At 50.3% G+C, this 20,743-nt stretch overlaps 1 protein-coding gene across 5 annotated transcripts in view; it reads right to left on the bottom strand.

Moving 5' to 3' along the window:
* NFATC2 (nuclear factor of activated T cells 2) overlaps positions 1-20,743 on the bottom strand; it is a 181,831-nt gene that overhangs the window by 62,666 nt on the left and 98,422 nt on the right. For all 5 annotated transcript variants that reach the window (XM_014591178.2, XM_027775060.1, XM_006141262.3 and 2 more), the window contains one exon: positions 6,855-6,995. In XM_014591178.2, the coding sequence (XP_014446664.1) occupies positions 6,855-6,995 (141 nt within the window). The remainder of the gene's footprint in view (positions 1-6,854; positions 6,996-20,743) is intronic.

The following is a 20,743-nucleotide window of genomic DNA, read 5'->3' as shown; positions in this document are numbered from 1 at the left end:
CCCCAGCCCCAGTCCAGCTCTTCTCAGTGCTGAGCCACCATCTGCAGAGAACCCTAACGCCTTTCAGACAGCCAGCCAGTCACCCTGGGAACCAGGAAACTGGGGTTTGGGCCCCAGCCCCCACTGACAAACTGCCACCTCGAGGAAGTGTCAACCACACGGTGTGCCTCAGCCTGCCCGTCTGTAAAATGGCCCATCAGGCCAGGATTCCAGGCCTCAGAAGGCTCTGGGGTGAGGAGAGGAGGTTCACCTCTGCAGGAAGGACCTTCCCGGGCACAAACCGGCATGACCCTGCCTTCTCGCCAGGAGCGGGACACGTTTTTCTGAGCCCTACTAAGTGCCTGACACTTTCATTCCCTTGACCTCCTTTTATTGCTAAAACAACACTAACCTCATCATAAGGATTGGGGAGACCAATTCCTCACAGCACCAGGCCACACCAGACTGCAGACCGAGTCCTCTGGACAAGCCACCATCCAGGCTGCGGCTGCAAATTACACCCACCCGAGGGCACTGGGAACGATTCGGGCTAGGAGCGATACTCGGACCCCCGCTCATCAGAACACCCGCTGCTCTGTGGTACCCTTCCTAGGCATCTGGACAGAACTAACTGCAGGGTTCTCCCACCCAAGTCCCTGTTCTCCAGGGCCAGGGGAAGTCTGGCCAGATATTTAGCTCTCTGAAAATGAGACCATTTTCTCTATCTCGTGTGGGATTTTGGAGCTGGGATCTGGCCTCTGTCCCTGGAGGAAAACTCTGTGTTGGCCACGCTGTGGGTAAGAGGTGGTCTCCAGCCCTAGAAGCCAATGACGCTGTGGACATGAGTCAGTGGGGGCAAAGGTTTCAGAGCCTTCGTCATGCCCCAGCCCAGCCTGGAGCCCAACATTTCCCAGAGGGAAGCCCAATCAAGTAAGATCCCTATCCTGGTCTATTGTTTCACAGAACACCTCTCCAGACCAGCCCAACCAGGCCGAGAGAGAAACAGGTGGGGTGGGAGGTGTCTTCTCTACGGAGGCTCCAATTTTCCCAGGCTACTAATTTATGGAAAAATACCTCATTTAGAAAGAAAAAATTAAGCACATGCCTTTATATTTATTAAACAAAGCTCAAAATACAACCTTTGGGGACCTCCTAGTAATAAAATGAGTCATATCAGGATACGATGATTCAGTGGGAAAAAGGGAATTCCACCACCCACGCCTCCTTTCTAAAAACTCAGTTTGCCCTCTCGACAGGTGATGGGAGCTTCTGCCATCAGATGGTTCCAAGAAAATCCTCCAACACAACAAAACAAAAACTCTCTTCAAACAATTTAAGTTTCAAAGCTGAGTAATCCCATGCAGGCCAGTGTCCAACGTCCACCCCCGCAGGCCACCGGGAGCCAAGGAGCTCCTTGGCCGGGGCCAGGGGCCTGAATCAAGAAGGATTTACCAGATGAAAAATTCCAAAGCCCTGTGTCATGTGGAGGAACCTTCCAAAACATTGGATCCCGCCCAGGCGCGGCGAGTCGCTTAAAGCCATGGCAACCACGTTTCCGCTGCCACATCACTTTTATTTTGGTGTCCTTAGATTTTTTCCTGTTTTGCAATGTTTTGCTGGGACCCCCAAGTCTGCCTGAGGCCCAGTGGCCGGGAGCCAGGGTTCTCAGCTGAAGTCAGGAACAGCCTGGACTTCCCCGGGTGAACTCTGCCTGAAAGGTTATGCATTTTTTAAATTTCAGAAAGCATCTAAATGGCTTTTCAGCAATGGCTGAGATGATAAATAGGAAGGACCCTAATTGTTCTGTTTGCTTTCTTTCTGTGCTTGGTGATGTAACTGGAGAAGTCACTCCTCAGCTGATGACAAATGCTGCCTGGGGATTCTAGTTTTTGTCACCAGCTGTGGGTCGACCTGGAACCCACAGCTGACCCCTCTGAGCCTCAGCTCTCTCGTCTGTAAAATGGGGACCGTGTTGTCTGCCTCTCAGGGCTAGAACTCCAGGAGAGGATGCATCCATTTGAGAATATGAATAAGCCCCTACTATGTGCTCAGGACTGTTCTAGATGCTGAGGGTACAGCAGCAAACACCTCCTCTTGAGAAACAAACAAAAGTTCAGGGTGGGTGATCCAATAATAAATGAGTAAACAAATCGACAAGATCATTTCGGCAGTGCTGAGCGTTACCAAGAAAGCAGAGCAGAAGGAGACAGGGCTGGGCGGGTTAAAGAAGATGGACAAAGAAGGCCTCACTGGGGCCAGCAGGTGCTGCAGTGGTTAAGGCACTGGACTCGCACATGGCAGGGGCAGGCGATTTATTGCTTTCTCTCTTTCTGTCTCTCTTTCTCTCTCCAGTGAGCACACATGCTCTATAGCAAATATCTTTCTCAAAAAAAAGGTAAAGAAAAAAGGCCTCAGTGGGAACGTGGCCCTTGGAGCTTAGACGTGCAGTACAGGAAGAGAAGTGGTGGCGACATATGCTAAGAACAAACAGCAGGGCCCGCAGACAGCGCTGTGATTAAGCATTGCACAGGGGAAGGAGAATTCACATAGCCAACCAGGGGCCCTGGGGGCTTGAAAAACATGCCGGGTGCACACATGCCCAGGATCTTAAGGTGAGGAAAACTGGGGGGAAAAGGATTGTGGCATGACCAGGCCTGGGCCGGGGGCATGTCTCTCTCTTTCTCTCATGCATATGCATGTGCCCTCTGGTGTAAAATGTACACATACACGAGCCGACAGCCAGAGCACAGATCCCGAGACAGAACAAGTGTGGGGGTCTGAGGACAGATGAAGATGGTGTCACCGTCGCCAAGTGAGAAGGCGAGCATCAGAGAAAAGCTGAGACCAGAAAGGGGACCCGTCGGATCACACACACACTCTGGTAAATCATGAAAATAATTAAAAATAGAAACAAAAATAACATCATAACCGTTATTATTACTGCTGCTATAAATAAGATACCGTTTTCCAAAACACCAAGCTTTTCTAACTTAAGAAACACCACGCTGTCCCTCTCCTACTGTTTTTCCACGTTCTTCAACTTGTCATCTTGCCGGAGTGCTAACTGCCAATTCCATTTTAGTCGACAGCTATAAAAAGAACGCTGGGAATGGTGGTGCCGATGACCAAACCCCGGGGCTAAGATTAGCCCAGAGGCTGTCACCTTTTCTTAATGTGAGAAACAGCTGGGATTCCCCTTCCTCGGAAAACTTCAGCTGTTCCTCCCCACCCCACAGGGCTCTCGCTGGCCAAATGTCCATGGAGATGGGAACAGCAATGCATTTTGGAAAAAAGAAGTTGAGCAACAGGGATTCCCCCTGCAGAAGGCGGTCCAGGCTGCAGGGCTTCGGGAGGGCGAGCTGACGGGGTCAAAAGAGCAGGACCAGTGTCTGCAAATTCAAGGTGAGCCCCCTGGTCCCCAACAACTGAGCCAGACCCCCCACACGGGGAAGCCCACCCCTTCTCGGAGACTCAGAGGTGTATCCCATGGCCCTCCCTGTCTGTTGTCATCAGTCCAGGACCTGCACTCACACCTAGGAGTCTTCAGTTAGGCATGAAAAAGCTGAAGTGGATCCTCTCGGGCCACCCTCTACAGAATCCAAGGGTCTCTGTCACCACCAAATGGTTTGAGTCATGACTCAGAGAAACTGAAGGGTTTCCAAGCAAATCGGCCTGGTTCTAAGCTTTTTCAGAGTAGAATAGCTGCCTAGGATCAAATCCCATTATTACCATTTACAGCTGTGTGGTCTTCACTAAGATGTTTAACATCTCTGTGCTCAGTTTCTCATTAGTAAAATTGGGAGAACAGTCTATTTTGGAGGGTTGTCATGAGGAATCAAATTAGTTAATACACATAAAGTGCTTAGGCCAATGCCTGGCACCATTTATTATTATTACTTATTATTCTTTAATGTCTCTTAGTTCCACGAGATAAAATCTTACTCATCTTTGTCCCTCCACAGCCATGATATGATAATAAAAAAGCTAACCTTTAATGAGCATTTCCAATCTGCCAAGCCCTATGTGAACAGCCTAACCTGTGTGATCTCATTTCATCTCCTCACCTCCTGAGAGAACTAAATCATCATCTGTATTTTATAAAAGAAGAAATATTGGCTCAGAGAGGTGAAGTAACTTACTCAGGATAACACAGCTACTAAATGCAGATGAGGGATTTGAACCCGGACCACTTGACCCCAGAGCCTATACAGCTTACAGCCTCCCAAAGCTTACCCAGCCCCTGCTAGTGTCAGAGGCAATGCTCATGGCCTGAGCGATGATAATACTGGAAGACTTAAAGTCACGCCACACGCTCTGCTTATGTGCGCTTAATTCAATTTACAGAAGGGAAACCAAGGCCCAGGGAGGTTGAACAAATGAATAGTGCTCTGGGTATGCCTCCTGCCCTGCCTCCCACAGGTGTCCATTAGCTGAGGTGGCTTGTGGAAAGTCACCACAAAAGACACCCCCACAGTTGATGTCCAATAAGAGGAACTGTTATTATTGGGTCGTCGGAAAAGTCATGATGCATTTTTGCATAGAAAAAAACACATCATGACTTTTCCGACAACACAATACTTTCATAACACTCTAGACTCAAAGTTGAAGCAAGCCCTGGGTTTTCCAGACTTCACAGAGTAAATGTGTGAAATTGCTTCAGAAATTAAGAGAAGAGAAGCTAGGGAGTAAATGTTATTCATTTCCTATTTGCCCATTCCTTCCCACCATCATTCATTCATTCATTCATTCAGTGATTACTTAACTGATGCCCTTGGGAGCTTCAAAGTAAGTGAGCTCTCAGGATACCAGGAAGCTGGTGGCTGGCTCCTACCTCCATGAAGAACTTGGAGTGACCTGGCCCGAAATCACTCTGTGACCCTACCCTCACTTATGAGCCTCAGCCCACCTGGGCCTCTGCCAACATCTGCCCACTTGAGAAGATGCTTCTATCTTATTAGCAGTTTTTTCCTCTACCAATAAGGTACTTGAAAGCCACGTGCTTCTTGTGAGTGTTAACAGAAAGTCCCAGGGTGACCTCCCGGTCCTGGAGATGCATCAAAGCTGGGGAGGCTGTTCTACTTGGTCATTTGCATTTTTTTGCATAGAAAAAAACACATCATGACTTTTCCGACAACACAATACTTTCATAACACTCTAGACTCAAAGTTGAAGCAAGCCCTGGGTTTTCCAGACTTCACAGAGTAAATGTGTGAAATTGCTTCAGAAATTAAGAGAAGAGAAGCTAGGGAGTAAATGTTATTCATTTCCTATTTGCCCATTCCTTCCCACCATCATTCATTCATTCATTCATTCAGTGATTACTTAACTGATGCCCTTGGGAGCTTCAAAGTAAGTGAGCTCTCAGGATACCAGGAAGCTGGTGGCTGGCTCCTACCTCCATGAAGAACTTGGAGTGACCTGGCCCGAAATCACTCTGTGACCCTACCCTCACTTATGAGCCTCAGCCCACCTGGGCCTCTGCCAACATCTGCCCACTTGAGAAGATGCTTCTATCTTATTAGCAGTTTTTTCCTCTACCAATAAGGTACTTGAAAGCCACGTGCTTCTTGTGAGTGTTAACAGAAAGTCCCAGGGTGACCTCCCGGTCCTGGAGATGCATCAAAGCTGGGGAGGCTGTTCTACTTGGTCATTTGCATTTCATGTCACTCTCCTACTCAAGAACCCAAAATGACTTCCTATGACCTTACACATTCCCAGATCAAACCAAGACCAGGTCTCTTCCTGGCACTGGGAGACCTCTCTATTCTGGTCTCTTTCTACTCATCCAAACACACTTCCCAGTGCTAACCAGGGATATCAATTTGCTCTCCAACTCATGAGAGTCTAGCAAATTCTTGCCATAGAGAGTATTATATGCTGGCCTGCCAGTTGAAAAATGTGCCTCTCCCCAAACTTATCAAGATACAGATGCTCTTTGACTTATGTTGAAGTTACTTCCCAATACACCCATCATAAGTTGAAAATACCCTAAGGTGAAAATGTATTTAATGCACCTACCTGACTATCATAGCCCGCCCTGCTTTAAACATGCTCACAACACGTACACTTACAGTGGCCTACAGATGAGCAAAATCACCTAACACAAACCCTACTTTTTAATCAACTGTTGCAAATCTCATGTAATTTACTGAATATTTATCGCACTGAAAGTGAGGAAAAACAGAATGGTTGTACAGTACTCGAAGTACAGCTTCTACTGGCCATAGCAATAACAAATCGTATTAGCTAACATTTATCAAGCATTTACTATGTGACTGAACATCTATGGACTCTTCATCCCATGGCCACCCCTCTGGGCAACAGTTTCCTCATCTGTATAACTTATTATTATTTTACCTAGTGCTATTATACCTACTTCATATGTATTAAGCTTTTTAACCTTTGTGACAATCCCACAGGGTCAAAACTCATTATTATCATTCTACACAAGGGGAAATTGAGACACACAAAGTTAGGTAATTTGCCTAAGACCACAGATTGAACAAGCAGGATTTGAACCCAGGAAATTCAGGGCCAGAGCATACATGATTAATCACCATACTATGCAGCCTTCCTTCTCAATACTAGTAAAACATTTAAAAAGCTGGCCTTTCTGCGTGGAAAAAAAATAATAAAAAGAGTTTTATGGTAGTAGATAAGCTTAGTAGTGATCAAAAGAACTCAGGGTCAGTTGAAATATGGCATGCAATGGTAAGCTATGCATCTGTCATAATCACTGAAGACACAGTGAGTAAAAAGTGCAGGGTATAAAACTCTACATAATGAGATCCATTCCTCAAATCAATGTGTGTAAAAAAAAGAGATGGTCACCTTCTATGGCTCCAGAGGACAAAGAGCTCAAAAAAACCACTGACCTGTGGTCTTCTCAGTAAACACAACTTTGGACTCAGCCGTGAAGTTCTGCCCAGTGAGGATCATTTGCTGGCCCCCGTAGACCAGGCAGCTGTCGATGTCTTGTCTTTCCACCATGGGCAGCTCGTGGGCGGATCGCTGAGCTGAGGGCAAGAGAAAAAGAAATTAACGTGATGGGAAATCTCTGCTCAAAAGGAGCAGTCTGATTTTATGAAAATGAGATACAATATGCTCTGCCTACCATTGTCACCTGTTGTCATCATAAATGTGGAACCATTGCCCCTGACAACTGTATTTCCACAAATATTATGTCTTTGTTGAAGTGCCCTAAGTGATTTGAGCAAATTTTGTTCTAACTTGTTTTGTTTTCATAAATTAAGGAACAGATGCCTCTTCTTCTATATAAAACAGCTGATTGAGAATTCAACATTTTCTTTTCTTTCTTTTTTCAATAAACTGAGGGCAAGTCAACTTTTTCATAAGTTTCCTTTGTTAAAGTGTACTCTCTCCTTCTCCATTTCAAGCTAGCTAAAACTTAAAGGCATCTGGGCCAACCTGTGGCCTGGTGGTTAAGGGAATTGGATCCCACATAGCCGACCTTGGAGTTCAAGCCCCAGGCTTGAAAAACATGCCAGGCACATGTGTGTACATGTGCAAAATCCTGAAAACAAGGCGAGAAGGAGGAAAAGAGTGTGATCATGCCTTATGGTGTGATCATGCCTCACTGTGGAGCAGTGTATTCAACCCTCTACTTCTCTGGCAACTGTATGTGTCCTCTGGCAAATAAATAAATAGATAGATAGATAGATAGATAGATAAATAAAAAAGACTTGAAGGCACCATGCATTGCCAAACTTAGGGCCTGGTTCCTGAGGTTTAGACTTCTTTACTTTGTAATTCATCTGCAATATTTAATGTGGTCTTTAAGACACCATGATCTGCTCCCATGACCTCATTTTCTCCCCACAGTCCCTTCATTCACTAAGCTCCAGAACACTTCTAGAACATTCTCGCAGTCTCAGACTCAGCACAAACCTAGTTTCGAGTATTCACACTTTCTAGTCCCTCTCCTCCCTGACTACTTGCATGACTCCCTTCCCTTTTTTATTTATTTTTTTTTGGGGGGGGAGGTTTTTGCTATAGGGTGCATGCACTCTCCAGAAAGAGAGAGACAGAAAGTGAGAATTTACCCCCCAGGAAAGATGGCCACACCGCAATCCCTTCTCCTCTATTCTCCTCTCGGGATCTTGGGCATGTACACACATGTGCCTGGCATGAGTTTAAGCCACTGGGTCCAGGACTCGAACTGCGGTCGACTACATGGGAGTCCAGCGACATAGTCATTACCCAACTGCTGGTCCCAACATGGCTCCCTTCCTCACCTCTTGCAGGTTTCTACTCAGAATTCACCTCCTCTGAGCAGCTTCCTTAACTCCATCTACCCTCTCCTACCTACTCTTGAAATAATAGAGCCTAATCCCATCTGTCTGTCTGCCTGTCTGTCTGTCTATCATCTCTCACCGCTATCCTGCTTTGCTTTCCTTCATAGAACTTTTCATTTTGGGATACATTACATGTAACGTTTATTGGCTTATCACTTTTGTCACACCTCCCACTAGAATGGAAACCCGAGAAAGGTAGGGCTTCCCTCAGCCTCCTGCCAGGAATAGTGCCAGGACTTAGCCGGAGGGGCCTGAGGTGGGGAGATGGTGAACAGCTGGAGGGGCCAGTGTGGAGGGACTGATGCGGATGCAGCTCTTCTCTTTCTGTCTCTGTATAGACCTATTTGCTACGTCCTCGTCCTCATCCTCATGCGTAATGTATGAGAGGTGGAGGAGCAGGTCAGGCCTCTGCCAAGCACTTCACCAGGATGATACACTTGAGTGCTCACAGCAACCTCCTGAGGAAGGAAGTATTACCATTATTCACCCTGAGAGGGAGAAAACTGCAGCTGGGAGAAGTCAGGCCAAGGTACATGGCAAGGCTTACATGTGAAACCTCAAAGGCAGGTTTGTCCTGCTCCAGAGCCCCACCTCTTTGCCAAAGGCTACCAGCCAGCCACCAGCTATAGGAAAGAATGAAGACCCTCTCCAGCCACCTTCTCTGGCCAGGTGAGAAACAGGCCCTAGCCCCAGGCCAGCACTAGCCCCAGCCTGGGCCCCACCTCCTCAGGCCTTGCCTTCACAGCTGGGCCAAGAGGCTGGGCCAAGAGGCTGGGCCCTCCCATCGGGTGAGTCAATCTGAGCTCCTGGCATTGTTCCCAGAGCACAGAGAACTGGGCGGAGGGCCAGCCCTTTCCATGCCATGGGCCTGTGGACCTCCCCATCCAGGAGTTGGAGCAGCGGCCTAAGGCCCCAAACCTAACCCTTCCCTCCTGTCCTGCCTGGGCCTCCAAGCAACCAGGCATCTCTCTAAAACCCCAGGGCTGCTGGGCCATATTGACAGAGCAACAGTGCACTTGGCAACATTGCAGGAGTCTGTCATGCACCAGGCAGAGGCTTCCACACATTTCGCCTTGAACATGCAACCCAGCAACTTGCAATAACCCGCCCCCACCCCGACGGGCGTTCCCACCCCAGCTCAGCCCAGGCTCACTGTTCCCAGAGACCAGTGCTGTTCCAAGGAGCTGCTGGTTACAAGGCTATATTAAAAAGGCCTCTCTGCAGAAGCTGCTAATTTCTCCCACATGGGCTGGGTTATTAATTCTTTCTTTCAATATTGGAGTTCTGTGACGACTTCCTAATTGAACTGCCACGAATGGAGATTTATTAGCAGTGAAAACAGCAGCCGCAGGTCCTGGCTTTTAAGATCTGCCTTTGATGAAGTTGGGGGCAGTCGGGGCTTGTGGCCCTGGAAATGGGTGGGGAGGTGGTGGGAAGAGTCATCCCTCCCATTTTACAGGTGGAAAGCCTGAGTCATCGCTACTGGGCAAGCTGGCCACGGGCGTGCAGCCAAGCCAGGCGGGGCCTGGACGAGCCGCGAGCTCCCAGAATGGGGTGGGAGGCTGGCCAGGCAGTGCTCGGGGAGCCACTGTGCTCTGCTGGGACTGCAGCTCGTCTGCTTCCCGGAGTGACCACACCATCGCGCTTTCAAAACCTCACCATCTTATGCAACCAACCTATTCAGCCTTCACTAGTTTTGCACGTCCTACCTCCTTACTGAAGAAAGACAACCTTTTAAATGAAAATGTGAAGAGATGGAAAGAGAAAACAATGAGAGCGTGGTCCAGCTCCCTGTAAGTGTTCATTCATCCTCTAGTCTCTCAGCTCACAGTGTGGCTCAGGGCATCAGCACCACCACCAGGAAGCAGATTCCAAGCGCAGAATCTCCGGCCCCACCCCAGACCCATGGAGCCTGAACCTGCAGCTGAACAAGCGTCAGTCCATCCTGATGTACTATCAGCTTTGAGAGGCATCACTTAGCCCTGCCTGCCCACTAGAGGCAGCTGGGAAGTTTCAAAAGTAGTGACACTCAGGCCCTAATCCCAGGACAGGGTTAGTCAGTCTCAGCACCTCTGACATCTGGACTGGATCTTTCTCCAGTGGGGGCTGTCCTGTGCTCTGTGGGATACCCTGCCCACCATCCCCAGCTTCCACCTGCTAGATGCCAATAGTGCCCACCACTCCCATAACAATGCAAACTGTCTCCAGGGGCTGGCAGGTGGCACAGTAGTTAAGGTTCTAGACTCCCCATGGCCGACCATGGTTCAAGTCCCAGACCTGGAGGCTTGCTGTCTCACTTTCTTTCTCTCTCTCTGGTCAAATTAAGTAATAATAATAATGAAAAACAAAATTAAAGAAAACAATTCTTTTAAAAAAAAATGCCCCTAGACATGGCTAAGTGTCCCCTGGGTCAGAGGGATACAGAGCCTACACCTGATTGAAAATGATGGTTGTAGAGATTCTGACTTAAATGGTCTGAGAGTGAAAATTGTTTTGTTTTTCAGGGGGGAGGTTGAGAAATTTTTGCGACAAGGCATATGCACTGGCCAGAGAGACAGACAAATAGAAAGCAAGAAATCACCCCCCCGGGGTGATGGCCACACCGCAATGCCTTTTCCTCTATTCTCCTCTCGGGAGCTTGGGCATGCACGCACACACACCGGCATGAGTTTCAAGCTGCCACGTCCAGAACTCATACTGCGGTCAGCCATGTGGGAGTCCAGCGCTTTAACCACTATGCCGTGTGCTGGCCCCAAGATTTTTTTTTTCCTAAACAATCCTGAGATAATTCCAGGGAGGTGCAGCCAGCTTTGAGCTATGAAATTGTCCTCTGCAGGGTATGTAGCAACCTGAGAGTGGGAGGGGACACAGCTATCTGATGTTTGGGCTCGGGGGTCAGAAAGCCATGGTTTTGAGTTCTATATCTGCAACCTTACTGCTGTGTGATCCTAGGGAAGTCACTGCCCCTCTCTGAGTCACAGATGCCTCTGTCAAATCAGGACAGCACTTGCCCTCCTGGGCCTGCTTCAAGCAGCACAAGAGAACCTTGTATAAGTCTGCAGACACAGTCAGTACGAGGTGGTAAAATATCTGCTATCAACCCGAATGTCCATCAATGGCTAAATGGATAAACAAAATGTGGTATATCCATACAGAATATTACTCAGCCATAAAAAGGAACAGAGTACTAAGACATGCCACAACATGGATGACATTGGAAAACATGATGCTCAGTGAAAGGAGATAGTCCCAAAGGTCACCTGTTGTATGACCATTTACATGGTCCAAAATGTCCAAAAGGGAGAGAAATTGCAGACAGAAAGCAGGTTGATGATCACTGGGACTGGGGTGGCGAGTGACTAAGTGTGGGTGTGAGGTTTCTCTTTGGAACTGGGTAGTGGTGCTGATTGTACAGCACTGTGAATGCACTTCATGCCCGAGTCGGACATATTAAAGTGATTACACAGTGGTACGCTTCCTGTGATGTATATTTCTCCACACTAAAAGGCACTCTCTAATGTAAGACAGAAATACTGAGCCTGTCCCTAGCACACAGTGACAGCTGAAGAAACAAACTACAGTCTTCACAGTCATTAGCTATCTGGCTTGGTAAATACTGGCCCGCCGGGTCGTACAGTGACCCCAGGGTCACCGCAGGCTAAACGCCGCTCTCTTAGATGAGACCGTTCACCATGTCCACACTGACCACATCCAAACTCTTCTACAAATGACCTCTATTGTCACTGTCCTTGGCAGGTCCCTGAGCCAGAGCCCAGGTTTCTTTTTTTTTTTTTTTTGGAGAGATTTTCACTGTAGGGCGCGTGCGCTCGCCAGACAGACAGAGAGAGACATAGAGACAGAAAGCGAGAAATCACCCCCCAGGGGGGATGGTCACGCCGCAATCCCTTCTCCTCCATTCTCCTCCCAGGATCTTGGGCATGCATGCACACGCGCCCGGCGTGAGTTTTAAGCCACCGGGTCCGGGACACGAACCGCGGTCGACTACGTGGGAGTCCAGCGACATAGCCATTACGCTAACTGCTGGTTCCCGAGCCCAGGTTTCTTGACCCTGCTGCGCAGGCCACCTGGAGCAGAATCGCCTGGTTGGGAGGTGCTTGGTAAAAATGCAGAAGCCCAGGTCAGCCCCCAATCGGGGTGCTCAGTCTCTCAGGCACAAGCAGGACATTGGCATTTCAGCAATCTTTCTAGGTGACTTGCTACACACATTTGTTTAAGAGCCAAGTTCCACACTGAAGAGGCCACCTGAGGACAGGGGGAACTCCTCCGGGCAGGCCCCAGTCCTCAGGGAGCCCAGAGGCAAAGCAACAACTTCAATTAACCTCAGAAGGAGGAACTGAGGAGAGACCAACAGCAACCGAGACTGCCCTCCTGGGGTGCACTTCTCTCCTGGGCTCTGACGCAAGTCCATCCCCTAAGGCTAATTGGGGTGACACAGGGAGGCCGCTGGGGAGGGCTCTCAGGAGGCCCTGGCCCTCCCAGGATCCCTACCACGCCTATCAGCCCCCACCTACTTCCATTCAGCTTTTCATTCATTTAGAGGTTCCGGGGGTCCAGACCCCACAGCCTCACAGTTTTCTTGGCAAACCAAGGACCTCAGTTTTAAAGCCATCCCAGGAGCCTGGGTCTGGCCTGTGGGCGAGGCCTTAACCTCTGCTCCAGCATGAAGCGTCACAAAGTGACATGCCCAGGTTTCCCTCCTGTCCTGGACTCTGGCCCATCATAAAGCAGCTTGGGACTCCCGAATTGTATGCCCCCTGCAGCAACAGGGTGCTATTGGCGAAGAATCTGGCTTGATGCTCACTTTCACTAGCCACAGGCTGACTTGGACGAGCAGCAGCCACTGCAGAGGCTCAAGGGGGAAATTCACACCAGCCGGGGCCTCCATGGTGTCCTGAGAGGGCCGTTATCGCCTGAAAGTCTGCAATTCCGCAGGCCCAAGGTCGGGTGGCCAAGGACTGCAACCCAAAGCCTGAGGAGGAGGGCAGGAAAGGCCAGCTGGGGAAATGCACTCCCGCAGAGGGTGCGAGTTCTGCTCCTCACAGCTGCTGCAGGGAGCCCCTGGGATTCCAGCCCTCATATAGATATCTTTGTTTATGTTATGAACACTCATCATGAGGCAATTTAGGGTCATGGGAAAATGAAGATGCTGCTGTGTGATAGCCCGAGCTTCAAGTCCAGCTTGGGGATGTCGGAGCTTTGGGACGCTGGGCGAGCGAACCTCTGTGTGTCGGTTTCTCCCCTGCAACACAGGAATAATCCCAGCACCAACCGCAGAGGGCTGCCTTGCAGACCGAGGGGGTTAACCCTGGAAGTGACGGCACCTCGTCAGGCCTCAGTGTGTTCATGTTCATTGCTAAGCGTCCCCAGAGCACAAATCAGGACCTCTTCCTCTGGAGTCGAGGACACTGAGGCTCCCGGAGGAAAAGGGACATGCTTGAGAGCTCACAGCTTAGTAAGGTGGACAGGAGGGATGGGACCCCAGACTATGGACTCCACTGCACCAGGGGGTCCCTTTTCAGTGACATGGGGAAGCATGCCCTGAGAAAGTCCCCATGCCAGCCCAGACAAGGGTTCTCCATCCTTCCCAGTCATTATTCCAACCTAAGCACTGGCTGCCCCTGGCCTCAGCACTCTGACCACTGCAAGTTCTTCTCTCCGTATCAGGCCCCTGTCCTTGGCTGTGAAGCTGACCTGGCGAGGCCTGGCTTGGCCCTGGATGTAGTGCTGATTCAGGCCTCATGTGGGAGGGGCTTGCATAGGGCCACCAGACAGGCCTCTCGGCCTCTACTCTGGTTGTTCCCTGGGTCTTCCCTGGAAAGTGTGAAGGGGACAGAAGGACCTAGTTCTGCCATAATCAGGACTCTCCTCTGAGGGGCCCATCGCCATTCCCAGCATGTGTGCACAAGTGCGCAAACTCCGCAGTGCAGGGACCACATTCTAGCTGGGGACCTTAGGGGGCCTTGGCTGTCTCAGAGAATGGAGGAGCACCTACTTTGTGAGGCGGGTATGTCTTGTCTCAGCCAAGCCACACACACTAGGGACAGAGAAGGGGCTGCCGTGTTTCCCTCCTGATCAGATCATCACCCGGCCACTTCAAAGGACCAGCAGCCATCCCCTCAGGAATACCCCCAGGTATCTCCAGGCAGCAAGGCCCGCCCTGAGGCTCCAGGAACTGACAGAACAGCTCCCTGGCTGCTGAGGGACCCAGGTGGCCCGGACAGAACAGAGCATGGACTTTAACCCAAGTTCTTTCCCTCTTTCCCGGTAAGCTGTGTGACTACAGCAAGTGACTTGTCCTTTTATTAAGAGAGAGATTTTTGCTATATGGCACGTGTACTCTCAGGAGAGACAGAGAGACAGAAAGCAAGAAACCACCCCCCACCCCCCGGGGGGGTAGCCATGCCGCAATACACACACACACACACACACACACACACCCCGTTCTCCTCTTGGGATCTTGGACACACACGCACATGTGCCCAGGGTCGGTATTAAACTTCCAGGTCTGAGACTTGAATCACGGTCGACTACATGGGAGTCCAGTGACGTAACCATTACGCCATCTGCTGGTCCCGAGACTTGCCCTTTCTGATCCGCACTCTGCTAGAACCTGCATTCCGTGAGGACATGACAGCCCCGGTCACTGGCACATGTCAGGGCTCAGCAGGTATTTCACGGTGCACGAATGGAGTGAGCCTTTTGGACGGGCCTCCTGAGGTCGTAGGGAGGACGGACACAAGTTCATACGCCAGTCTTTGAGAAGTTTGTGGAAAATAAGAATTATGAAAAAACTACACCTAGATTTCAAAAAAATTATCTGCCCCCAAATAAACGTGTACTTTAATTTCCCTTTTCTATGAACGTTTTGAAGTCCATGTGTGTAGAGGAGTTTGTGGGCACGCCGTAGGTGTTCCATAAAGCACAGCTTTGCTGTCTCTGCTCCCACACGAATGCTCGGCAAAGGGCCAGCCAAGTAACCATATCAACCAAAGGAAAAGCCAGCCCAAACACGGGCTCCCCAAAAACCCAACTTCCCTGCAGCTGCTCCCCGGCCGGCCTACTCTGCCAGTCGATAAGCATCTGGGTTCTTTCTGTGCAGGGGGTGGGGAGCTTGTTGCTGCTCACCTGAAACAAAGGGGTTTTGGTGACTCCCACACCAGCTATCAGTGCGGGGCTATGGTTTCCCAACAGTGATGGGGTGGCAGGTGAGGGCAGCAGGCCGGGCGTGTAGTCTGCTCTGCAGAGGAAGGGCTGCTAGCAGGAGAATGAAATCTGCCCAGACTGGGACCCCACAAGAGAGGCGTTTGGGCATCCTATCGTGATCACAGCTGGCACTGACATCCACACATCCACTGAGCTTCCATGACAATGGGTACAGGACTATTATCACCCTATTTTACAGATGAGAAAACTGAGGCACAGATGATTACGCACCTTCCTCAAGACTAAGCAGCTATCAGGCCGTCAGAAAAGTCATGACGCATTTTTGCATAGAAAAATATGTCATGGCTTTTCTGATGACTCAATAAAATAGAGAAGGCAGGGTTTGAACCCATGTCATCACCTCCAGAGCCCGTACTTTTTTTTTTTTTTTTTTTTTTTGGGTTCTTATGGAGAGGTTTCTGCTCTAGGGCGCATGTGCTCGCCAAAAAGACAGAGACAGAAAGAGAGACAGAACACGAGAAATCACCCCTCCGGGGGGACGGCCACACTACAATCCCTTCTCCTCCACTCAGGATCCTGGGCATGCACACACACGCCCTGGCGTGAGTTTAAGCCACTGGACCCAGGACTCGAACCACAGTAGGCTACATGGGAGTCCAGCGACATAGCCATTACTCCAACTGCTGGGGAACCTATACTTCTTTTTTTTTGGAGAGATTTTCACTGTAGGGTGCATGCGCTCGCCAGACAGACAGATGGAGACATAGAGACAGAAAGTGAGAAATCACCCCCCAGGGGGGATGGTCACACCACAATCCCTTCTCCTCCATTCTCCTCCCAGGATCTTGGGCACGCATGCACACGCGCCCGGCGTGAGTTTTAAGCCACCGGGTCCGGGACGGGAACCGCGGTCGACTACGTGGGAGTCTAGCGACATAGCCATTACGCTAACTGCTGGTTCCTGGGGAACCTATACTTCTAACCAAGGTTCTATGCTGTTCCTGCCCCTCATACTGCTTTTCTGATGTTTCTGTATGTGGCCTCTTGGTCACCACTTCAAAGCCTCCTCAGAGAGCAGAGGTGACAAAGGCCTGCGACCTTCCCTCTGCCCAGATTTCATCCATGACAAACCTCTGCAGCTCTCGGGGAATGATGACCAGCCACCGCGTGGTCAAAGGCTGCCTGGAGCCCTCTGGCGGTCCCTCGGCTGGTCTCTGAGTTACCATGAGATGACACCCCCTGTTCTTTCAGTTTGGGGCCCACATTTATCTGTCACTCATCATATTGCTCAACCTCATGGCCCCAAGACCTCAGTGACACTCAGGGTGTGACTTCACCAGCGGGGCCACTGCAGGCCAGCTGTGGGACTTCCCTGCTCCCGTCTGCCCAGGGTGCTCTCAGGGCGTGCAGCAGCATTGAGAGCTCTCGGCACAGGGCAGGGTAACTTGGCCTGCCCCTGTCCGGCCCTCGCACCTCCCTCCTGCCTTCCTTCGACCTCTCAGTGCTCAGCAGCACCTGCCACGTGCTAGGTGCTATGCTCGAAGGGCTTCAAAATATAAATCACAGCCCATCAGCCCTGCTCGGAACCCAAGGCGTCCCATTTCACTTAGAATAAAACTTAGTCCCAGCTTTGTCGCAGACGCCCCTCCTAGCCATCTCCCCACCCCCACTGACACCACACACTTTCTACTGCTGCCTTCTGTCCCCTGGAAACCCCAAGCCTATCCCTGCCTCACGGCCTTGGCATCTGCTGCCCCTCCACCTGGGCCAGTCACACGGGTCAGGGGTAACATGGCGACTCTTCAGAGTGCCATCTCTGATCACTGGTGTGCTGTCCAGCCCCACCAGCCCTCCAGCCATGGTCCGAGCTGCTTCCACTGTGACACCCTGCTCTGTGTCACATGCCACCTTTGCCCACTTATCTATTGCCTCTTTCCTCCACTAGACCGTGACCTCTGTGAGAGCAGGGACTTGCTTCCTTCACAGTGGAATCCCCAGAGCCTAGAATGGTATCTGTCGCACTCCAAATATAGTTTTGGCCAAAAGAACGAATGTTAAGGGAGCCCCCAAGAACAACGTCAGTCCTTCTGGTTTCTGGCAAGGGCGGATGAGCAAACGTGCATTTCTGATTGGTGAAGCAAAGCACAGCTGATACTTTGCTTTCCTGGTCTCACTAATTCTGTTTCCCCACGTAAAGTTGCACTATCCCCTCACCCATGCTGGGCCAAGGAGAGGGAAATGGCGGAAGGAGTGAGGGGCAGGATACCATCGCGGGCTTTCTGAGCCCTTGACTTCAGCAAAAGTCGTATACACAGCCGGGTTACATATGTAGAACAGTGGCGCTTGACCTGACTGCATGCCATACACAAAAACCAACCCGAGGGGCCAGCAGGTGGCATGGTGGTTAAGGTGCTAGATTCCCACCTGGCTGACTGCAGCTGGAATCCCGGACCTGGTGATTTGCTTTCTCACTTTCCTTCTCTTTCTGTCTTTATCTCTTTGGTGAGTACATGTACCGTATAGCAAATTTAGAAAGAAAGAAAGAAAGAAAGAAAGAAAGAAAGAAAGAAAGAAAGAAAGAAAGAAAGAAAGAAAAACAATAAATAAAATTAAATAAATAATTCTTTAAAAAATAAAAAAGAAAGAAATCAACCTGAGGTCAATTGCACAGTTCGAGTCCTGGACCCAGCAGCTTGAAAAGCACTCAGGTTGTGTGTACACGCGTGCCTGAAATCCTGAATGGAGGGGGAGGTGGGGGAGAAGAGACTGTGCCGCGACTGTTCTGGGTGACCGGGAGATAGCGGCATGACTGTTCCATGAGGGGTGCCTTCTCACCCCCCCCACCTGTCTCTGTCCAGTGAGTGCACGTGCCCTCTGGCAAAGTAACTAATAAATAACTAAAATATGGACGTTAATGCCAGGCGTGCCTGTGACCTGGGCTCACTGAGACTGGGGCTGGATCCCAGCATGAAGGCCCTGAGGGGATGTCTGTGTATGCCTCGCTCTCCCTCTAATAGGATGGGAACTTTGCATATATACTTATAAAAAGATGCCATTCCGAAAGTAAAAAGGCAAGCCATGGACTGAAGGAACATTCCTAATACATATATCTGACAAAGAGCTCGCATCCAGAATATTTAAAGAGCTGCTGTGTATTAACAAGAAAATCATGAGCAACCCAATTTCAAAATGGGCAAAATATTTGAAAAGACTCTTCACCCAGGAAGACGTACAAACGGTCACCAGGCACAGAAACAGGCTCCACATTTGTTATGAGCGAAATGCAGGCGGGAACCGCATGGCCCTATGGGACGCTCATTCGGATGGCTGAACTGCAACGGTACCAACCACGGGACGATGTGGAGAGTGCGACACGCTCGCACACTCTCGTACCGGTGTAAAACGAGGTCGAAACCATGAGGATCGCAAAAGTTCGTGAAAAAGTCCAACTAGACACAGGCTTATTTTAGTGACAAAACTTTGAACTCTTCCCCCACATAGCTTTTCCATTTTATGTGTTTTCCACAAAGACTTTGAAGACTCCCGGGTACATAAATCAAAACAGTCACTCAACTCCATAACCAACAATTCCACTCCTATGTTTTTACCCAAAAGAAATAAGAGCATTTGTCCACAAAAGGACTTGAAGAATGTTCTTAGCGGCTTATCTCTAACACCCAAAGCACCCAAATGCCTGTCAGTGGTAAAGAAACCGTGACAGTCAGACGACTGAAGACCACTCAGCAATAAACAGGAACGAGCCCTGTGCTGGCTACGGCAGCTGCGACTCTCAAACCTGACGTGCTGAGCAAAAGCAGCCGGACCCAGGGAGGACACGCTGTGTGGCCCCGTTACGTGGAGTTCTCGAGCAGGGAAGACTGACCGAGGGTGACAGAAATCAGAACAGCGGCTGCCTCTGTGTGCAGGACTGGGGAGGAGGTGTGGGCGGAGGGGACACAGGGGGACTTGCGGGAGTGAAGGAGAAGCTCCGTCACCTGTTCTCGGGGGCAGGGATGCAGGTACATGCAATTGTCAAAAGTCACTGAACCGAACACTTTCGACCTTTGCAATCTACTGTATCTTAATTATACCTCGATAAAAAACGTATGGCACAAAAGAGACAGAGAGAGAAAAGAGCCCGTGAGAAAAGCATTTTCTAGCCCACACCCTACATCTACTCCCCAGCCCTGCCGAGAAGCAAAGTGAATTTCCATTCTGGGCTCTGAGCAGGCAGGGCTGCATGTAAAATTGGTCTAGGTGTTTTCCGAAATGCAGCAGGTGGGGAAGCCCATCTGCAGAGCAAGGAAAAGGCCCCAGACCTCAGGTAGAGCTTCAGAGAATCATAGGAAGGTTCTGGAAGGTTCTCCCAGGAGGGGTATCTGTACCTGGGGGCATTACCCTGCCTCATTGCTGCTGTCTCTCCCCCCACTTGGCAGCACAGAGGTGCTCTGCTCTCCTCCCTCATTTACCATTGTTCTAGAGATCGCCACCACGCGCCAGTCCCCGGCAAACCCGGCCAGTCCAGCCGTTATCGGGGAGAGACGGACAAGTAGCCCAGGCTGTCAGAGCATAAAAACGGGGTGGAGGAATCAGGGATCAGCTTCCTGTGTGAGGAGCCACCTATCCGGGGCCCCAGAGGAGGGGCTGGCCACATGTTTGAAGGGTGGGAGAGGGGAGGGCTCCTGGTCAGTGGTTCTCAAACTCTGCCCTACAGGAGCATCACGGGGGACCCCTGAGAAGCATCCCCCCCCAGGCTGCACCCCAGAAAACCCAGTCAGTTTCCGGAGTGGGGCCAGGCAGCACCATTTTAAAATAACTCTCCAGGTAATTCTAACGCGCAGGCGAGTTTGAGAGCCTGTGCTCTGGGTAGAGGTGATAATGCAGGTAAGAGCTGAGAAGCCAGCGGACAATCCCAGCACATCTGGAACTGAGGGACAGGAAGGGACATCAGGACATGGAGCTGAAGGGGCCAGACAGGGTGCGGTGGTAAAAGGTGATGCTCTGACGCTCACCCACATGGCAAGGGTCCTGGTATTCCTTGTACACCGAGCACACGTGCGCCCGTGCGCTGGGTCGGCTGAGTCCGGGAGGGGTCACAGCAGCCTGCTGGGGCACTGCCTCTCCGTCTCTCTCACTTAGAGAAGAAGCAATTAAATGCCATTGGAAAATGAAAGAATGCAGTTGAGGAACTCAGGTCAGCAAGTCCCTCATCTGGAAACAGGGTCTTTGCAGATGTAATTCAGGTGAGATGGGGACACGCTCTT

The sequence above is a fragment of the Tupaia chinensis genome, unplaced genomic scaffold (assembly GCF_000334495.1).
Source record: "Tupaia chinensis unplaced genomic scaffold, TupChi_1.0 Scaffold000049_1, whole genome shotgun sequence".
Lineage (NCBI taxonomy): Eukaryota > Metazoa > Chordata > Mammalia > Scandentia > Tupaiidae > Tupaia > Tupaia belangeri.
This window is presented reverse-complemented; position numbering and strand designations above follow the sequence as displayed.